Below are 17,991 nucleotides of genomic sequence, written 5' to 3'. Positions count from 1 at the left end.
ATCAAAAAGTCTATAAGCAATGAATGCTGGAGAGGGTATGGAGAAAAGGGAACTCTATTACCCTGTTGGTGGCCATGTAAGCTGGTGCAACCATGATGGAAAACAGTATGGAGAGTCCTCAAAAAACTAAAAATAGAATTACCATTTGATCCAGCAATTCCACTCCTGGGCCTCTATCCAGAGAAAACTATGACTCGAAAAGATACATGTACTCCAATGTTCATTGCAGCACTATATACAATAGCCAAGACATGGAAGCAACCTAAATGTCCATCAACAGAGGAGTGGATAAAGAAGATGTAGTACATATACACAATAGAATATTACTCAGCCATATAAAAGGAAAGAAATAACGGCATTTGCAGCAACGTGGATGGACCTAGAAATTATCATGCTAAGTGAGGTTAATCAGACAGTGAAACAAAAAAGTCATATGCTATCACTTATATGTGGAATCTAAAAAAAGGATATAATGAACTTCTTCGCAGAACAGATACTGACTCACAGACTTTGAAAAACTTATGGTTTCCAAAGGAGACAGGTTGTGGGGGGCGGGGATGGGCTGGGGGTTTGGAATGGAAATGCTATAAAACTGGGTTGAGATGACTGTTGTACAACTATAAATTTTTTTTTTTTTGGTCTTTTTAGCTATTTCTTGGGCCGCTCCCGCAGCATATGGAGGTTCCCAGGCTAGGGGTCTAATCGGAGCTGCAGCCACTGGCCTACACCAGAGCCACAGCAACACGGGATCTGAGCTGCATCTGCAACCTACACCACAGCTCACGGCAACGCCAGATCGTTAACCCACTGAGCAAGGGCAGGGACCGAACCCGCAACCTCATGGTTCCTAGTCGGATTCGTTAACCACTGCGCCACGACGGGAACTCCTACAACTATAAATGTAATAAAATTCATTGAGTTAAAAAAATAAAATTTAAAAACCTATCATGGAAGAAATAAAAAATTAAAGTAACAGTAAGCTAACATGTAGAATGTATATGCAAAAAAGCAACAAGAAAAATATACATCAAACCAATAGAAAAATAGGCAGGGGCTATGGTTTTGCAAAATAATAAAGGCAAAACACCAATTAGCATACGAAGGATGTTCAAAAGCTCATGATTTACCAGACAAATTAAAATTAAAACAATGAGATACCAATTTGTACCTGTTTTATTAGCAAAAATCAGAAGGCTGGGTAATGTCCAATGCTGGTGAAGAAGTAGAGAGATCTATACTTTCATGATCTGTGGTGACAGGAAAGACTGTTAGGGCCATTTGGAGGAGTAATCTACCACTTCTAAGACAGAGTAACAAATTAAATATATATGTATCTCATGGTCCAGCATTTCCAAACCTAGGAAAATTACCAAGAAATTCTCCCATAGCTTGTACAGTGTCATACTTGTTTATTGCAGTGTTATTCATAGTGGCAAGTGGTAGGTTTGGGGGAAGCCTGGGTGAGACTAGCCAAGAAATCAATAGGTGAACCATGGAAGGTGTCTTCATATAGTTCTGCATAGCTTACAGAATAAATCAGATGTATACTTAGCAATACTACAGGTCTCAAAACACTGCACTGAGGAGGAGTCCCCGTCATGGCGCAGTGGTTAACGAATCTGACTAGGAACCATGAGGTTGCGGGTTCAATCCCTGCCCTTGCTCAGTGGGTTAAGGATCCAGCGTTACTGTGAGCTGTGGTGTAGGTCGCAGACGCGGCTCGAATCCCGTGTTGCTGAGGCTCTGGCGTAGGCTGGTGGCTACAGCTCCGATTCGACCCCTAGCCTGGGAACCTCCATATGCCACAGGATCGGCCCAAGAAATGGCCAAAAAGACAAAAACAAAACAAAACAAAAAAACAACAAAAAAAAACTGCACTGAGAGAAAAATCAAAGGAGAAACTAATACAAGTAACACAACACCATTATGTAAGTTAACAAACACAAACAATATATATTTTACACAGACACATAAACAAAATACACACTGAAGTCATTAAAATGGCTGGCAATGGTGTAAGGAGAAAGAGAATGAATGGACAAAAAAATGAATAGCGGTCCCTCCTCACAGCCTTTCACCAAAGCAGAAGAGAAACTATGCTCTTGACAAGATCATCAAGAATATGGCATGTACTACAGGAGGACTAGCAATTATCACTGATTGACTGTCAACCATGTGTCCTGCATTGTCACCTTCTTTGCCTGTATCTCCTCTAATGTGTTCCTCACAGTCCCCACCATGAGGAAGTGAGGCTATTAGCAGCATTTCACATTTAAAAAGGTAGAGGTCTAGAAAGGGAGGTGACTTACCCAAAGGCCACAGAGCTAGGGGCTGGCAGGGTTGAGTCTTGAACCTATAAGGTCAGAGTCCGGACTTTCTAAGAATAGAAAATAGAAAAGAGTATTTAAACAGCATTTTCTATGCCTTGTATAACACCCCATATGCCTCTGACCAGAGTCTGCTTCATGTCAACTCCACTGTCTCTACCCTTCACCTTTTCTGCTCCATGGAAGTTCCTAAAGGCTCCTCTGAGGTATGAAGACTCAAATAGGCATCCCCACCTATAGCTATCTTCTTCTCAGGCCACCTCCACCTGTGCTTTTTTCTTCTTCAATGAAATTAGAATGTCTCTAGTCTGCCTTAATTCATAGAAAAATTGTTTAGCATTCCTCTTGCTGGGCTATGGGTATAGCTATGATATAATAGGTTTTCTCTTAATTTTCCCAAATTTTATTTCTCTAAGCATGTATTTCTCTTGCAGAAAAAATACTGAATTGACTGTGAAGAATTACAGAACTTGCCAAATCACCAGATGATCAAGTGAAGCACAATGATTGCCTCTTCAAGCATATCCCCTTTATTTTTTTTTAATTATTATTATTATTTTTTGTCTTTTTGCTATTTCTTGGGCCGCTCCCCTGGCATATGGAGGTTCCCAGGCTAGGGGTCAAATCGGAGCTGTAGCCACTGGCCTACCCCAGAGCCACAGCAACACGGGATCCGAGCCGCGTCTGCAACCTACACCACAGCTCACGGCAACGCCGGATCGTTCACCCACTGAGCAAGGGCAGGGACCGAACCCGCAACCTCATGGTTCCTAGTCAGATTCATTAACCACTGCGCCACGACGGGAACTCCAAGCATATCCCCTTTAGAGGAGAATGCTGGTGCTACAGAAAACCAACAGCATCAAACTCAATGATTTCAATAAATGCTTCTTCTTCAAGTAAATGCTTCTCTTTTTCTATGAGTTTGGTTGATTTTTAGATTGCACATATGAGATCATACAGTATTTTTCTCTCACTTTGACTTATTTCACTTATAATAAGGTCCTCAAAGGTCCATCCATGTTGCTACAAACGGCAGGATTCTCTCTCTCTTTTTTTTTTTTTATGGCATAGATAGACAGATAGATAGAGATATAATAAACAAATTCTCCCAACCTATTTATCCATTCATTCATTAATGGACACTTAAGTTGTTTCCATGTCTTGGCTACTGCAAATTATGCTACTATAAATATGGGGATGCAGGTATCTCTTCAACATAATGTTTTCATTGCCTTTGTATACATTTCCAGAAGTGGAATTGCTGGATCATATTGGTAGTTCTACTTTTAATTTTTTTTTTTTTTTTTTGCTTTTTAGGGCTGCACCTGTGGCATATGGAGCTTCCCAGGCTAGGGGTCCAATTTGAGCTACAGCTGCCGGCCTACACCACAGCCACAGCAAAGCCAAGATGTGTCTGTGACCTGCAACACAGCTCAGGGAAACACCAGATCCTTAACCCACTGAGCAAGGGAAGGGATTGAACCTGCAACCTCATGGTTCCTAGTCGAATACATTTCCACTGCACCATGATGGGAACCCCTACTTTTAATTTTTTGAGGAATCTTCACATTGTTTTCCATGGAGGTTATACCAATTTACAGTATCACCAACAGCACACAAGCATGCCCTCTTCTCTACAACATTGCCAGCATTTATTCTTTCTTATATATTAAAAAAAATTTTTTTTTAATTGTTTGCTTTTTAGGGCCGTACTTGCAGCATATGGAGGTTCCCAGGCTAGGGGTCCAATTGGAGCTATGGGTGTAGGCCTATGCCACAGCCACAGAAACGTGGGATTTACACCACAGCTCATGGCAATGCCGGATTCTTTACCCACTGAGCAAGGCCAGGGACTGAACCCACAGCCTCACGGTTCCTAGTCGTTTCATTTCCGCTGTACCATGACGGGAACTCACATTTCCTACATTTTTGATAACAGCTATTCTAACAGGTGTGAGATAATACTTCACTGTGGTTTTGATTTATATTTCCCTTAGGATTAGTTCTGTTGAACTTTTCATGTGCCTGTTGCCCATTCCATTCATTTGCCTTCTTTGAAGAAATGTCTATTGAGGTACAGTTGCCCATTTTTAAATTGGATTGTTTTATTTTCACTAATGAGTTGCGAAGGTGGTTTCACATAGGGGTCCTGTCTCCTGTTCAGCTGGGTTGTTAGCCAATTTGCTGTGGCTTCTCCTGGAGTCCAAATGATTGTGCTAGGGATATTGAGGGTGGTGGTAGCAGTTCCAACTGATTTATCTTCTGGGTTATAGTGGCTATTGTATTGTTGAGGTTTCTTTTGCTGTGTCCTAAGGCAGGGGCTTTAGAGAGCCACCCATCCCATATCTGGGAACTTTACAACCTACTAAAGACTATTCTCTTCCACCAGAGGGCTAGAATGACTTGCTGAGTGAAGGTGCCATGCTGGGACATGAAGGTATGGTCAGAATGACTGAGACTTTCATTGCCCATTTTCTGCAACTTGGAAGTTTGTTCAGGCTTGATGTTATTCACCAGATCCTGCATTTGGGAAAGTTTTACTGCCTTACTAGGGGTCCTATTGTCTCATGTTTGGTACCTGGTGAATTAATTTGCTGGCACTCACTTCTGTGTCTTCTAACCTATGTATAGTTTGAACTGCTGCAACTCCCCTTGTCTGTGGCTCATGGTAGGATAAAATACTGATTTGTTATTTGTGGAATCAGAGTTGGGAGTCTAAGGTTCCAGGATCAGGGGTTAGAACTTATGGCTTAGGGATTAGAGGGTGGGATAAGAAGTTAAGAGGATAAACATCAGTGGCTCAGAATCTAGAAATCAGATCTACAGTTAAAGGGTTATTAGTTTAGGGGCTGGGGCTTGGGTTAGGATTGGAAATTAGTATAGAGGTGTTAAGGTTAGAATGGTGGTCAGGGGTCAAAAGTGTTCAAGCTCCAGGGTCAGATATTTGGAAGGTGACTAGAGACTAGGGTAGAATTAGATGTTGGGGCTGTAGCAAGGGCCTAAGGTTTAGGACATGAGCTTAAGGGTCAAGAGTCAGAGTAACAAGGTTGGCTTCAGAAGGGAATAAGTCAGGGTCAGGGTCAGGGTCAGAAAAGCCAGGGTTGGATTAAAAGTCAAAGAAGTTGAGTCACTCTCAGCGATGAGGTTAGGGGTTTAGGAGACAGAATTTAGAGTAAGGGGCTAGTGACGAGAACTGGGATTTGTTAGGGTTAGGCAAGCAGGGTGAGTGTAACTTCCTCTTTTTCCTTGCTGTGGGCAGATTCTCCAAGTAGACAGAAGGCATCAGGTTCTAGGGTCACATAAATCCCAAACTCCAGGAGATAATATATCAAGGTTTCACAGCAACTCTTCCACTGCATGCCCCCTTTGATCAGGGCAACAACAGCCCCAAGAATGAAGGGATCAGTAGAGGAGGAGTATGCCAATCTTCTTCTCCTGCATCATTACCCTGTAACTGCAAACTGCGATCTTGAGGTCCCCTTCACATGGCTGAGGATCCAAGCCTCATCTGCGACCTACACCACAGCTTGTGGCAATGCGGGATCCTTAACCCACTGAGTGAGGTCACAATCCACAACTTCGTGGATATTAGTCAGGTTGTTAACCCACTGAGTCACAATGGGAACTCCCATCTTTTTGCTATCTTCTGCTGTCTAGTACTCAGGGGTCTAAATGGTTTCAACGGCCATTCCCCTCACACAACATTCAATTCATATGACTGCCTCAGAACGACAGTGAAGTCCTCAGGGCCAATCTGGATTAGAGCTGAAGCTGATTAAAAGGGAGTTCAGAAATTCGGATGAGGGAAACAGTACAAACCTAGCATGATGAAGGTCCTTACAAAAGATGATAGACAGTATTTATTCATAAACAGCCTGACACATACACCTGAGCTAAACTCCTAAGGTCTTCCAGAGAATCTATAACCAAGTGAAGGTGTATTATTTAACAGTCGATCCACTTGTCCCAGGGCAGAATACGCTAACTGGCTTCTTTGTTGGCTAACAGCTAATCAGCAGCTTACCCATAGAAAACACAATTTTCAAGCTATCTACATTTTTTCTTCTTCCCTCTCTATTACTTCTCTTACAGAAATTGTTTTTGCTTTTGCTAGATTAACTCAATGGTTGTTTTCCCTTTAATACAAATTCTAAAATTATTCCTTGACAAGGGGAGGATTGGTCATTGGCCTTCTGTTTTCTTTCTGCATTTTTTCCCATGGTCAATTCTTCACTGACATATTTCCAACTGTCACCACTTTGACAACTCCCAAATCTAACCTTATTCAACCACCAACAAGCTAGTTCTGCTTGAATGTAATACCATCACTCCAAACTTACCAAATCCCCAACTCAAATCATTTTCTTCTTGAAACCAAACTCTTAATCAATTTCCAAACATATAGGTTGAAACGAGTTATTTTCAATTCTATTAGAAAGTAAATGCTTTTTGATTGCTGGGAAACCTGGACAGCTGCATGCAAAGCAATGAAACTAGAACACACCCTCACACCATGCACAAAAATAAACTCAAAATGGCTGAAAGACTTAAATATACGACAGGACACCATCAAACTCCTAGAAGAAAACATAGGCAAAACACTCTCTGACATCAACATCATGAATATTTTCTCAGGTCAGTCTCCCAAAGCATTAGAAATTAGAGCAAAAATAAACCCATGGGACCTCATCAAACTGAAAAGCTTTTGCACAGCAAAGGAAACCCAAAAGAAAACAAAAAGACAACTTACAGAATGGGAGAAAACAGTTTCAAATGATGCAACTGACAAGGGCTTAATCTCTAGAATATATAAACAACTTATACAACCCAACAGCAAAAAAACCAATCAATCAATGGAAAAATGGGCAAAAGACCTGAATAGACTGTTCTCCAAAGAAGATATACAGATGGCCAACAAACACATGAAAAAATGCTCAACATCGCTGGTTATAAGAGAAATGCAAATCAAAACTACCATGAGATATCACCTCACACCAGTCAGAATGGCCCTCATTAATAAATCCACAAATAACAAGTGCTGGAGGGGCTGTGGAGAAAAGGGAACTCTCCTGCACTGTTGGTGGGAATGTAAACTGGTACAGCCACTATGGAGAACAGTTTGGAGATACCTTAGAAGTCTATACATAGAACTTCCATATGACCCCGCAATCCCACTCTTGGGCATCTATCCGGACAAAACTCTACTTAAAAGAGACACGTGCACCCGCGTGTTCATTGCAGCACTATTCACAATAGCCAAGACATGGAAACAACCCAAATGTCCATCGACAGAGGATTGGATTCGGAAAAGGTGGTATATATACACAATGGAATACTACTCAGCCATAACAAAGAATGACATCATGCCATTTGCAGCAACATGGATGGACCTAGAGAATCTCATCCTGAGTGAAATGAGCCAGAAAGACAAAGACAAATACCATATGATATCACTTATAACTGGAATCTAATATCCAGCACAAATGAACATCTCCTCAGAAAAGAAAATCATGGACTTGGAAAAGAGACTTGTGGCTGCCTGATGGGAGGGGGAGGGAGTGGGAGGGATCGGGAGCTTGGGCTTATCAGACACAACTTAGAATAGATTTACAAGGAGATCCTGCTGAATAGCATTGAGAACTTTGTCTAGATACTCATGTTGCAACAGAAGAAAGGCTGGGGGAAAAATGTAATTGTAATGTATACATGTAAGGATAACCTGACCCCCTTGCTGTACAGTGGGAAAATTAAAAAAAAAAAAAAAGAAAGTAAATGCTTTTTGGCCTGATTCCTGGGTCCATGAGGGAGGATTTCTCAATGCTACTGGCCTCATGCCACACCTCTTCTCCCCCCAGCTGTAGCTTCAGAAACAGAAAGCCAGGCAATTGCAGCACAGCCCCTTCTTCCTCTCTAATTTTGGGAGCTGGTTGCCCTCAGATTCTGCTGTTCTGTGTTGGAAGTTTTACAGGAGTAGGCTCTGTCCTTTGGCAGGGTTGGAGGGATAAATTTTATTCAAAGGAATGTTAGGATCTGATGATTTTCCAGAGAATGTAAATGTAGAAAAAGAGACCAGGTGAGAGATGTGGGGAAATCATAGCATCACATGTAAGGTAAAGCTATGATGGGGCCAGCAGAGGCATTTCAAATGCTTTTCAAGTGGGCCATGTTGAGTGTAAGGCCAACGTGGCCTTGGCCCTAGCACAGACCCATAGCCTTCCCTTGTAAGGCATCAGCAAACCCTAAGCAGCACAGAGATCTCAGTGAGCATGCCTTTCTGAGGCAAAGATTTGACTGCAGAAAAGTCTTTCACTATCTCGGCCTTTTGCATAGCAGAGACAAAACAATCATTTGGCTCTTTAATATGTTTTTTAGCTACTTAGACAAGCCAGAAGCTTTAAGATGCAATTAAGTTCCATATATGCTAAGAACACAAGCATGTAAGTTCCAAACTTCAAATTGTTGTTCTAGTCTAGCAGGCAGGTATGGAAACGTTGTCCCAAATTCCATCCCTTATGCTGTTCTGAGCTAGACTCAAGGCCAAAGGATAAAACTGGAGGCATGCATGAGTTTTTTTAAAAAATTGTTATCGTTGATTTATAATGTTCTGTCAATTTCTGCTGTACAGCAAAGTGACCCAGTTATACATTTATATACAGCCTTTTTTTCACATTATCCTCCATCATGTTCCATCACAAGGTACTAGACATAGTTCCCTCTGCTATACGTACAGCAGGATCTCATTGCTTATAGTTTGCATCTACTAACCCTAAACTCCCAGTCTCTCCTGCTCTGTTCCCCTCCCTCTTGGAATCCACAAGCCTGTTCTCCACGTTCATGAGTTTGTTTCTTTTCTGTGGATAGGTTCATTTGTGCCATATATTAGATTCCAGATGTAAGTGATATCATTTGGTCTTTGTCTTTCTCTGACTTACTTCACTTTGTATGAGAGTCTTTAGTTCCATCCATGTTGCTACAAATGGCAATATTTTGTTATTTTTATGGCTGAGTAGTATTCCATTGTGTATATATACCACATCTTTTTAATCTATTCACCTGTTGATGGACATTTAGGTTATTTCCATGTCTTGGTTATTGTGAATAGTGTGGCAATGAAATAGGGGTGCATGTATCTTTTTGAATCAAAGTTTTGTCTGGATATATGCCCAGGAGTGAGATTGCTGGATCATATGGTAGTTCTATATTCAGTTTTCTGAGGTACCTCCATACTGTTTTCCATAGTGGTTGTACCAATTTACAGGAATGCATGGATTTTTTCCTACATGGATTAAAGGTCACTCCCCATCTGCTGATCTGTTTTTCAAAAATTCTGGCCATGGTTTTATACTTCTGAGATTTACACTGCAGCTTCAAATGTAAAAGGGTAGGTTTTGTTTATAACGAAAAAGAAACAGTGCCCTTATTACAAACAAAATATGTCACCTTCTTAGACTGAAGCAGAAAAAAATTCAATAAAATGACCATAGCCATAAAAGTTGAGAAGATAATGACAAAAGCCTGTGCCTGGAACACTGTCTAGAAGAAGAACATATGTTCAGGAAGTCTAGGGAGAAAGGCAGAACTTTAGAAACCTGCTCCATCAGGTTAGGAGCAGTGCAAAAATGAAAAACAAAGGGAGCAAGATTTTTCTTAAGAGAAAGTTGACATCTTGGAAAACAGCTGATGGACATATTTCATTTCCTCCCCACTTTATACAGTCCAGCAAAGGGCTAGCCCCATGGGTCTTCCTTCCTTCCAACAATAAAACACAGAAACTCATTGAACCTTCTGGAAAGGAGTACAGGATCAGCAAAAAGAAAAATGCCAAAAGAGAGATGTCTGAAAGAAATGCTACTCCTACCTGACACATCCAGATGCTCCGGACAATATCTTGAGGAACACATAGCAAAGGTTTTGATTCTCACTGGGCCCCCGGAAAAACAAACATGAGAACAGCAGCTTCAGACTGGAAAACAAAACAAAACAAAACAAACAAACAAAAAAACAAACTTGCTGAGAGCGACTCTCAACTGAAATGTGCAGGGTAAGGGAAATTCTTCCTCCCCACAGGTGCCCTGGGCCTGAGCAAACTCCAGAGCAGAAAGAAGTGGCCCCTAAGGACTGCTCATGGGGGAGTGGGTGCTAGGGACGCTGTATCATTAGAGCCCACTCTCTTACTGGAGTAACATGGGACCAGTAAACACAGGACACAAAGGGGAAATGTTGTTAAAACTTGAGTATGCTGGATGAAAAAGAAAGGATTCCCAAAGAAGACCTAGTTGGGGCTGCCATGACTACTGCAAATTAACACTATAAGAAGCAGCGGCATCTTAAATGGCATTACCTAGAGACAAGACTAGACACAGGTAGATGCCCCTCTGGATAGAAGGAACACAAGCCAAAATTAACCTCTTAATGTGTGATTCTCCCAAATGAGTTCAGACTCATAATGTATAGAATTACTTCAGTCCCAGTAAAACTGAATCAAGACTCTGCCAGTTTATGCACCTTCCCTTAGATATCATTGAGTATGAGCATCTTTAGACAGATTTCTAAAGACAACATTCTCTCCCATATCTGGTAGGAGCTGGGGACTGCCCTGCTTTCGAAATTTTGTCAATGTGGGGCAATGCTGTGATAATTTATATGTCCTGCCAACTATATGGATTCTTTTTGTTCTTTCTATTGTTTTAAGTGAGGCTTATAAGAGACTAGGTATTGGTCTTGGATAGCGCAGAGTTAGAAGGCAGGTGCATTAAGTGACATTCTCCAACAGCTCCATCAGTATTAATTAAGCTGATGTTTGGTCTCCACCTGTCCACCATTCCTCTATTTCTGTTCTGAGCCCAAGTTTAGGGGGGAAAAAAAAAAGGTGTTTTTTATTGAGTCTCCCCCTAAAATCACATCTGCTATTACTTGCATTATACAGGCTTATTTTTGAGGATAGTCAAAGCCACTATAAAATATGGAGATAAAGCCTTCTACAATGTTTGTAAGAGAGACACACAGAAAGGTTAAATAACGACCACAGCCTAAAAATTGGCAAAATCCCTATATTCCAAAGGTATGTTAATGAAAATAAAAGTAGGAAACAAAGTTGGACCTTATGCATCTGAGAAAAAGGCTAAAACCAGCAGTCTGGTCAACGGGACACGGTAAGTTTATACTCTCATCCCCTGAGGGCAGAAATGGACACGTGCCTTCTTCGCTAGCCAGAGGGTAAGACATGGACTTTTCTAAAGACACCCGCATGGAAAGAAGCTGCAGAACTACAGAACGTCCTTCCAACATTCCAGCAGTGCAACACCTGTACATGCAAGCACAAAGTCGGCTTAAACATTTTTTAATTGATAATACTTACCGCTTATTTTCACTCTTCTCAAATTTAGTGCTTCTCTCCAAGAAACAAAATTTACCACCGTTATTCAACCTGCCACTGTCCCCTTTCCATACATTAGACGATACACCATGAACACCTCTATTTCTCACCTCCTCGCCCTGGACTGCTTCAGCAAACACCAGGGTAATTCCACTCCAATCCTATCTCAAATTCCTTAGCGACATGGTCAAAGGCCTTAACGACTAGTTTCCTTCAAGACCTGCGAACATCCTTTCAGTCAAGAATCCTCCCTCACCAACCCCATATTGGGATTCTATGGCCCTTCGCGTCCACGTATCTCTCTGTGCTCAAGACTTCCAATGGCTGCAGTATGCCCTCGAGATCCGGCGACCAAGTTCTTTGCAACCCATGTTTTTCCGACAAATACTGGGCACCAACCATGCGCCAGGCACTACCTTAGACAAAAAATAAAACAGAGAGCGAGTTGGGCAACGCCACCCTGTAACGCCCATCCTGTCCTCCCCGTGCCACCTCCCCGCGCAGGGCTGCGGCCCTGGCCCTTCCTCCCGCTGGAGGGCGCCCGAGACAGCTAGGAAGAGCAGCTTCCGCCCGAGACGACTTCATTGCCTCATCCGGTACCGGGCAAGTGCAGTAGAGACACTTGGGCCACCTGGGGGCGGTCCTTGCCGCAGCAGGGCCTTCCAGACTGGCTGGCACATCGCCATACCTCACTCCAAGGGCGCTCGCGTCCTCACGGCAAGGACCCCACGGAGGGCTGTCCGGCCGAACGCCTGAAGGACCCCGCTTAGGCGGCAAGGCCAGCTATCGCAGTGCCTGGTGGCCGCGCGGGGAGGTTCAGGTGACTCGGACCCGAACTCCAGCTGGACTGGAACTCTGAATAGACCAGAATCTGAGGTGGCTTAGGCCTCGGCCGGTTCGCGTGGCTGCAGGCCTAGAGAAACGGAGGAGCAGAGAGGGTAGGAGGCACTGCCAAAAGCTGAGGCTGGGAGCCTGCGGTATTGGAAGGCGGAGCCTCGGGTGTCGGCGGGCCGGAAGCCGAGGAGAAGGGCTGCAGGTCCCGGAGGCACTTGGGAGGATGAGGGGCGTGGCTGGCGCCCTCCAGGAAGCAAAGACCTAGGCACCCTTGTGGGGGCAAACGCCCAGGCAACTTCTAAAATTTGTAATTGTCTAATGGCGCGACTTTAAGTTGAGCGAGTTTCTCGACCTTTCAGCATTTGCTGTAAACCAAGAGCCAGGACAGGCATAATTTAGCTGGCCTTAGGACTGCCTCCCCAGAATAGCTCCCAGCACCCTGGCCTTGGGATAGGTGGATCAGATTCATCAATTAACAAATACTGTGGGAACAGTTTTTGTACCCTTGTAGCAAGGCTGTTTGGGAATGTAAATTATAAATTCTCTGATGGGAGTACTGGCAGAGACAGGTAGTGTTTAAATTTGAACTTCTGAATGGGTAACTCCTTCCTAGGTTTACAGTTGCACAAGCCAGATTATGAATTGCACAACTTGAATGGTCCCCCTACCACTCCCTTCTCTCCATCTCATGAGCCCAAATGAGCAATTAAATACTAAGTAACTGTCATCTGCTTTATGAGTTAGGAGTGAGAGCCCTGGTTGACTTAAAGGCTCCAGAGTGGGAAAGGTGGGGAATGCAGCACTGATGGGTCTCCAATCTGGCTCTCTTCATGGCAGGAGGGAGATGACTTCGATCTTGCGGAGCCCTCAGGCACTCCAGCTCACTCTGGCACTGATCAAGCCTGATGCAGTTGCTCACCCACTGATTCTAGAGGTAAGAACAAGTCCTAAGCCTCTACTGTGTGCCCTGGGCACTGCTTCTGTTTCAGGTGCTAGAGCGCCACTTGTGAAGACTGACAACACAGTTCTGTGCTGGATGGTGTGGAGGCAAAGCTAAATGCCATGGCCTCTTACTCTACAGAGACTAAAAATCTGTTGGAGAATTGTGGCAGATATAAAATATAAGAGAGGATGCAATACAATAAGAACCAAACCTGAAGACAGTGTGTGTATATTAGTTCTCTACTGCTGCATAACAGATTACTTAGTAGCTTAAAATAACACTCATTATCTCACAGTTCTAGAATTTAGAGGTCCAGTAGGCTTGGCTGGGGGCTGGGTTCTCTCCTTAGGATCTCACAAAGCCAAAGTTTAGGTATCAGCTAACTGGGCCCTTATCTAAAGGGTCTAGGGAAGAATCCACTGCAAAATTCGTTCAGGTTGGCAAAATTTGGCTTCTGTGGTTATAGGACTGAGGTCCCCATGTCCTTGCTGGCCTTCAGGTGGGGACTACCCTGTTTTTAGAGACCCACATTCCTCATCACATGGCTCACTCCGTCTTCAAGAGAGCAACTGGCTGTTGCTTTTAATCTCTCTGACTTCTTTAGGCGCCAACCAGGTAAAACTCTGTTTTTTTTGTTTGTTTGGTTGGTTGGTTAGGTTTTTTTTTTTTTTGTCTTTTTAGGGCCGCACCCACTGCATATTGAGGTTCCCAGGGTAGGGGTCTAATTGGAGCTGTAGCCACTGACCCACATCAGAGCCACAGAAACGCGGGATCTGAGCTGCGTCTGCAACCTACACCATAGTTCACAGCAATGCCGGATCCTTAACCCACTGAGCAAAGCCAGGGATTGAACCCTCGCCCTCATCGATGCTACTCGGTCGGGTTCACTAACCACTCAGCCACAATGGGAACTCCCTAAAACTGCTTTTAAACAGCTCATGTGATTGATGAGGCCTATCTGGATAATCTCCCCCTTGATTAAAAAAAAGTCCCTTATAGTAACCTTAATTACACCTGCACATCCCTTTTGGTATGTAATGTAACATAATCACATTGCATCCTATTCACAGTCCTAGAGATTAGGGTGCAGAATCTTGGTGGGGCTCTGTGAGGGTCATTTTAGTATCCTGCCTACAATAGTTTGATAAGTATTGGTTGAGCAGCACTCTTAAGTAAGCTCAATGTGGTGCAGAGGAGGCACCAGAGCAGCCAGGAGAGGTGGTGTGCAAGTATTGGGATTCAGCCAGGCTTTACAGGAAGGGTGGACTTTGATTAGTGCTGAGGCAGGAATGTGTGGTGGGTCTGAAGGCCACAGGCAGGCTGGGTTGATGGAACTAGAGAATTAGGAGGCAAAGACAAGGAGCGTGTGGCCTTGAGCACTGGGCTAAAGTGGTTATACCTCATTCCATGAAAAAAAGGAACCACTCAAAAGCTTCTGGCCAGAGTGTGACATATATAACTTATGGTGTTTTTAATCTGTCAAGTGTGATGGTTTGGAAAGAGTGGTAGAAACTCAAGGCAAGACTACTATCCAAGGCTTTTATGATGGTCTGAGTGGTGGGTCCTGCAGGCTTAAGCTCAAGGGGCTGTAGGAATGGAGGGGCAGAGACAAGCTTCATGCCCTGGCTCTGTGGCCAAAGGTCTTCACCTCACCCGACATTCTTTTTCTTCTTACCCAACAAGGGACAGACCCTCAAGTCCTGGGCTTTGGAGGATCCTCATGGCTCTTTTGGTCAGCCTGGGTCTCCTGTTCACTAAGTTGGTCCCTTTGACTTTTATCCTTGGGGTGGTGTTTATCCAGGCTATTCATCAGCAGATTCTGAGCAACAAGTTCCTTATTGTACGAATGAGAGAACTTCTGTGGAGAAAAGAAGATTGCCAGAAGTTTTATCAAGAGCATGAAGGTAGGATCAACAGTCCTCTGAGTGGGAGGCTTCTCTATCCCAAGAGAGATTTTTCCTGGACACCCAACATCCAAGCTCTCTTTGACCTACCAACCATAAAATTCCAGCCAGTCTTAAGTCTTGGTTTATACACAAACTTTTCATGATTATCAATATTTTTAAAATGTTTCCTAGGAGAGACCTCATGGTCTGAACAAGAAACTTAGTTTTATGTCCTGATAATATCACTAGTTAATAAATTACCCTTTCAGGCATTGTCCAGAGGCTCAAGATTTCATATAATTCCCCAGCAACCCCATGAAGTAGGTATTATGTCCCTAGCACACAGATTAGGAAACTGAGTTAGGGAAGTTAATGATTTACCCACAATGATTGTAAGTTGGAGAGCCTGGATTCAGACCCAGGTACGTCAGATGCCAAAGTCCTTGTTTTTTTTTTCTCTAAAACAATTTCTATTATTCTAACTAAAGGGGCAGAAGTATAAAAAGTTCTCTTGAGCACTAGTGTCTTGATGTCTCTCTTTGCAGGACGTTTTTTCTATCAGCGGCTGGTAGAATTCATGGCCAGGTACTTCTCATTTTGGTTCTGATATCTTTCTCAACTGAGACTTATTTCCCCTGCCCCCTAAATAGATTTCTTGTTGTAACCAGTGTCAAGTATCTGAAGAAACATGGGCTTGGGCTGATACTGACCTGGTGGCCACCTGTCCCGTGATGGTTACTGGTCCAGGGGCTGTAGAAGAATATTGCTGAATGCTGCCTGGCAACTCTGCTGATCTCTGTAGCCTTTCTTATTCATCAGCGGTGGCCTTCCATCACCTTCTATTTGAAGCAGCATTGGCGCTCAGCTAGAAAAGCAAGGAGACTCTTAGGACTTCCAGTGTGCCTTTATTTGTGTTCTACTCATGCTGTGTCCTCCTGGATCCCTTGGCCAGGTTCCTGATATGTGCCCCATTTGTTCACAGCGGGCCAATCCGAGCCTACATCCTTGCCCACAAAGATGCCATCCAGCTCTGGAGGACAGTGATGGGACCCACCAGAGTGTTTCGAGCACGCCACATAGCCCCAGATTCAATTCGTGGGAGTTTTGGCCTCACTGACACCCGTAATACAACCCATGGCTCTGGTGAGTCTGCCTCCTGTGTCCACAGTATTAATAAGGGAAATTTTTGGTTGGTTGGCAGGCTGTATGGTGGGGTTGAGAGCCAGGACCCCCAGTGAGGTTTCTTCCCAGTTGTCTTTGTGGTCATCACAGCAGATGTGGCCCCACGACCTAGGGGCAGGCAGGAGTATATGTTCAGGTCTCTAAGCCTGATTATGACTGCCTCTTGCTTCCATCCTGCGTTCCCTATGAGAAGCCTTCTCTTTTTTTATCACCCCTTACAGATTCTGTGGTTTCAGCCAGTAGAGAGATTGCAGCCTTCTTCCCTGACTTCAGTGAACAGCGATGGTATGAGGAAGAGGAGCCCCAGTTGCGATGTGGGCCTGTGCACTACAGTCCAGAGGGAGGCATCCACTGTGCAGCTGGAACAGGAGGCTCAGGGCCAGCCTGACGCAGGCCTGTTGGTCTGTGAAGACTGATGGCATTGCCCATCCTTTCCTAGACCTCTGGTCCACAGCACTCTCTTAGGACCAGGGAGGCCTGGGGCTCATCACACCATCTCTGCAGGGCACTGCCACCTGCCGGATAGCTACCTCCTCACTGCCAACTCTTCTAGAATCTAACTGTCTACCTCTTCTCTGGAATATTGATGGGTGGTTCAGAGGAATGATGGCTCCTTTTTTTTTCTAAGAACTCTTCATCCTTTTTCAAGCAGAAGCTTGCCTAGCTGACTTGCTAAAAAGATGCAGTGACTCTGTATTAGTAACATTTGTCCTGTTTTCCTTAATAAAAGTCAGTGTTCTACTGAATTCTCAAGGCTGGGAGCACCAGTCTAGGTGCTGTCTCTCTATCCTTCAATGGAGTAATCTGACCTGTCCTAAAGCCAAGTTTCTAGTCTATGCTAAGTGAAGAGAGAACCATGTAAAAATCTCCCAGGAGGTTTACATACAATGTGCAGCTTATGTAGTACATAAAGTCACCTGGTGACATAGCTGAATGTGGGCTCAGATCCATGCTGTGCACTTGGTACAGGGCTGCATCCTGGAAGAAGGGGTACCTTGTATTTGAACAGAGGTCTCTCTTCCCAGTAGAGGCATGTTATTATGACTCATTATTTTTCTGATTTGCACAAAGCCACTAAAGGGAGCCATATCTCTTGTAGCTGAGGATGGTAGTTATCTATTGTTGCATGACAAATCACCTCAAACTGTGGCTTAAAACAATGATTTAGTCTTAGGCATCTGTGGATTGGCTGGGTGATTCTTCTGGGCTCACTTGGACTCATTTACAAGACTACATTCAGCAGATAAGTCCAACGTGGTCTTTCATCCCGAGCTGCTTCATAGAGGGGTTGTTTTAAGGTACCAAGAGGGCAGCCCCCCCCCCCCCAAGCTTCTCAAGCTTCTCTTTATGTCATGTTTGCTAATACCCCCTTGGCAAAAGCAAGTCACATGGCCAAGCTTAGAGTCCATGTGGGAAGTGGATACTGGGAGGTATGAATAT

The 17,991-nt window shown here is 43.8% G+C and overlaps 1 protein-coding gene and 1 long non-coding RNA gene across 11 annotated transcripts in view; one reads left to right on the top strand and one right to left on the bottom strand.

The window, feature by feature from the left end:
• The window catches only part of LOC125123497 (uncharacterized), a 47,158-nt gene extending 34,699 nt beyond the window's left edge, over nt 1-12,459 (bottom strand). For 2 of the 4 annotated variants that reach the window (XR_007134081.1, XR_007134083.1), the window contains exons 1-3: nt 11,689-12,385; nt 10,189-10,293; nt 2,310-2,377 (exon numbers count right to left, since the gene is read on the bottom strand). This is a non-coding gene — a long non-coding RNA (uncharacterized LOC125123497). The other 2 variants (XR_007134080.1, XR_007134079.1) reach the window with 2 other exon arrangements.
• NME6 (NME/NM23 nucleoside diphosphate kinase 6) lies at nt 12,411-17,297 on the top strand. Of its 7 annotated transcripts, none has more exons than XM_047773345.1 (6): nt 12,411-12,526; nt 13,378-13,474; nt 15,285-15,387; nt 15,915-15,954; nt 16,352-16,512; nt 16,773-17,297. In XM_047773345.1, the coding sequence occupies exons 2-6, from the start codon at nt 13,385-13,387 to the stop codon at nt 16,937-16,939; spliced, it is 561 nt and encodes a 186-aa protein (XP_047629301.1). In that variant the 5' UTR covers nt 12,411-12,526; nt 13,378-13,384; the 3' UTR covers nt 16,940-17,297. The 7 variants fall into 7 exon arrangements, with proteins under 7 accessions (XP_047629301.1, XP_047629283.1, XP_047629310.1 ...); XM_047773327.1 differs by having other exon boundaries at nt 12,516-12,644; XM_047773354.1 differs by lacking the exon at nt 12,411-12,526 and adding an exon at nt 12,582-12,683.
• Nucleotides 17,298-17,991: the final 694 nt, after the last annotated feature.

Source organism: Phacochoerus africanus, chromosome 1 (assembly GCF_016906955.1).
Source record: "Phacochoerus africanus isolate WHEZ1 chromosome 1, ROS_Pafr_v1, whole genome shotgun sequence".
In the NCBI taxonomy this organism is placed as follows: domain Eukaryota; kingdom Metazoa; phylum Chordata; class Mammalia; order Artiodactyla; family Suidae; genus Phacochoerus; species Phacochoerus africanus.
Note: the sequence above shows the minus strand (reverse complement) of the source record. Positions and strands in the feature narration are given on the sequence as shown.

Bases quoted from the DNA above. Each gene is read 5' to 3' on its own strand.
- NME6 (XM_047773317.1), top strand. From the start codon at position 15,078: ATGGAGGGGCAGAGACAAGCTTCATGCCCTGGCTCTGTGGCCAAAGGT. The intron at 15,955-16,351 runs GTACTTCTCATT...ATTTGTTCACAG, and splicing joins CTGGTAGAATTCATGGCCAG to CGGGCCAATCCGAGCCTACA. The intron at 16,513-16,772 runs GTGAGTCTGCCT...CACCCCTTACAG, and splicing joins TAATACAACCCATGGCTCTG to ATTCTGTGGTTTCAGCCAGT.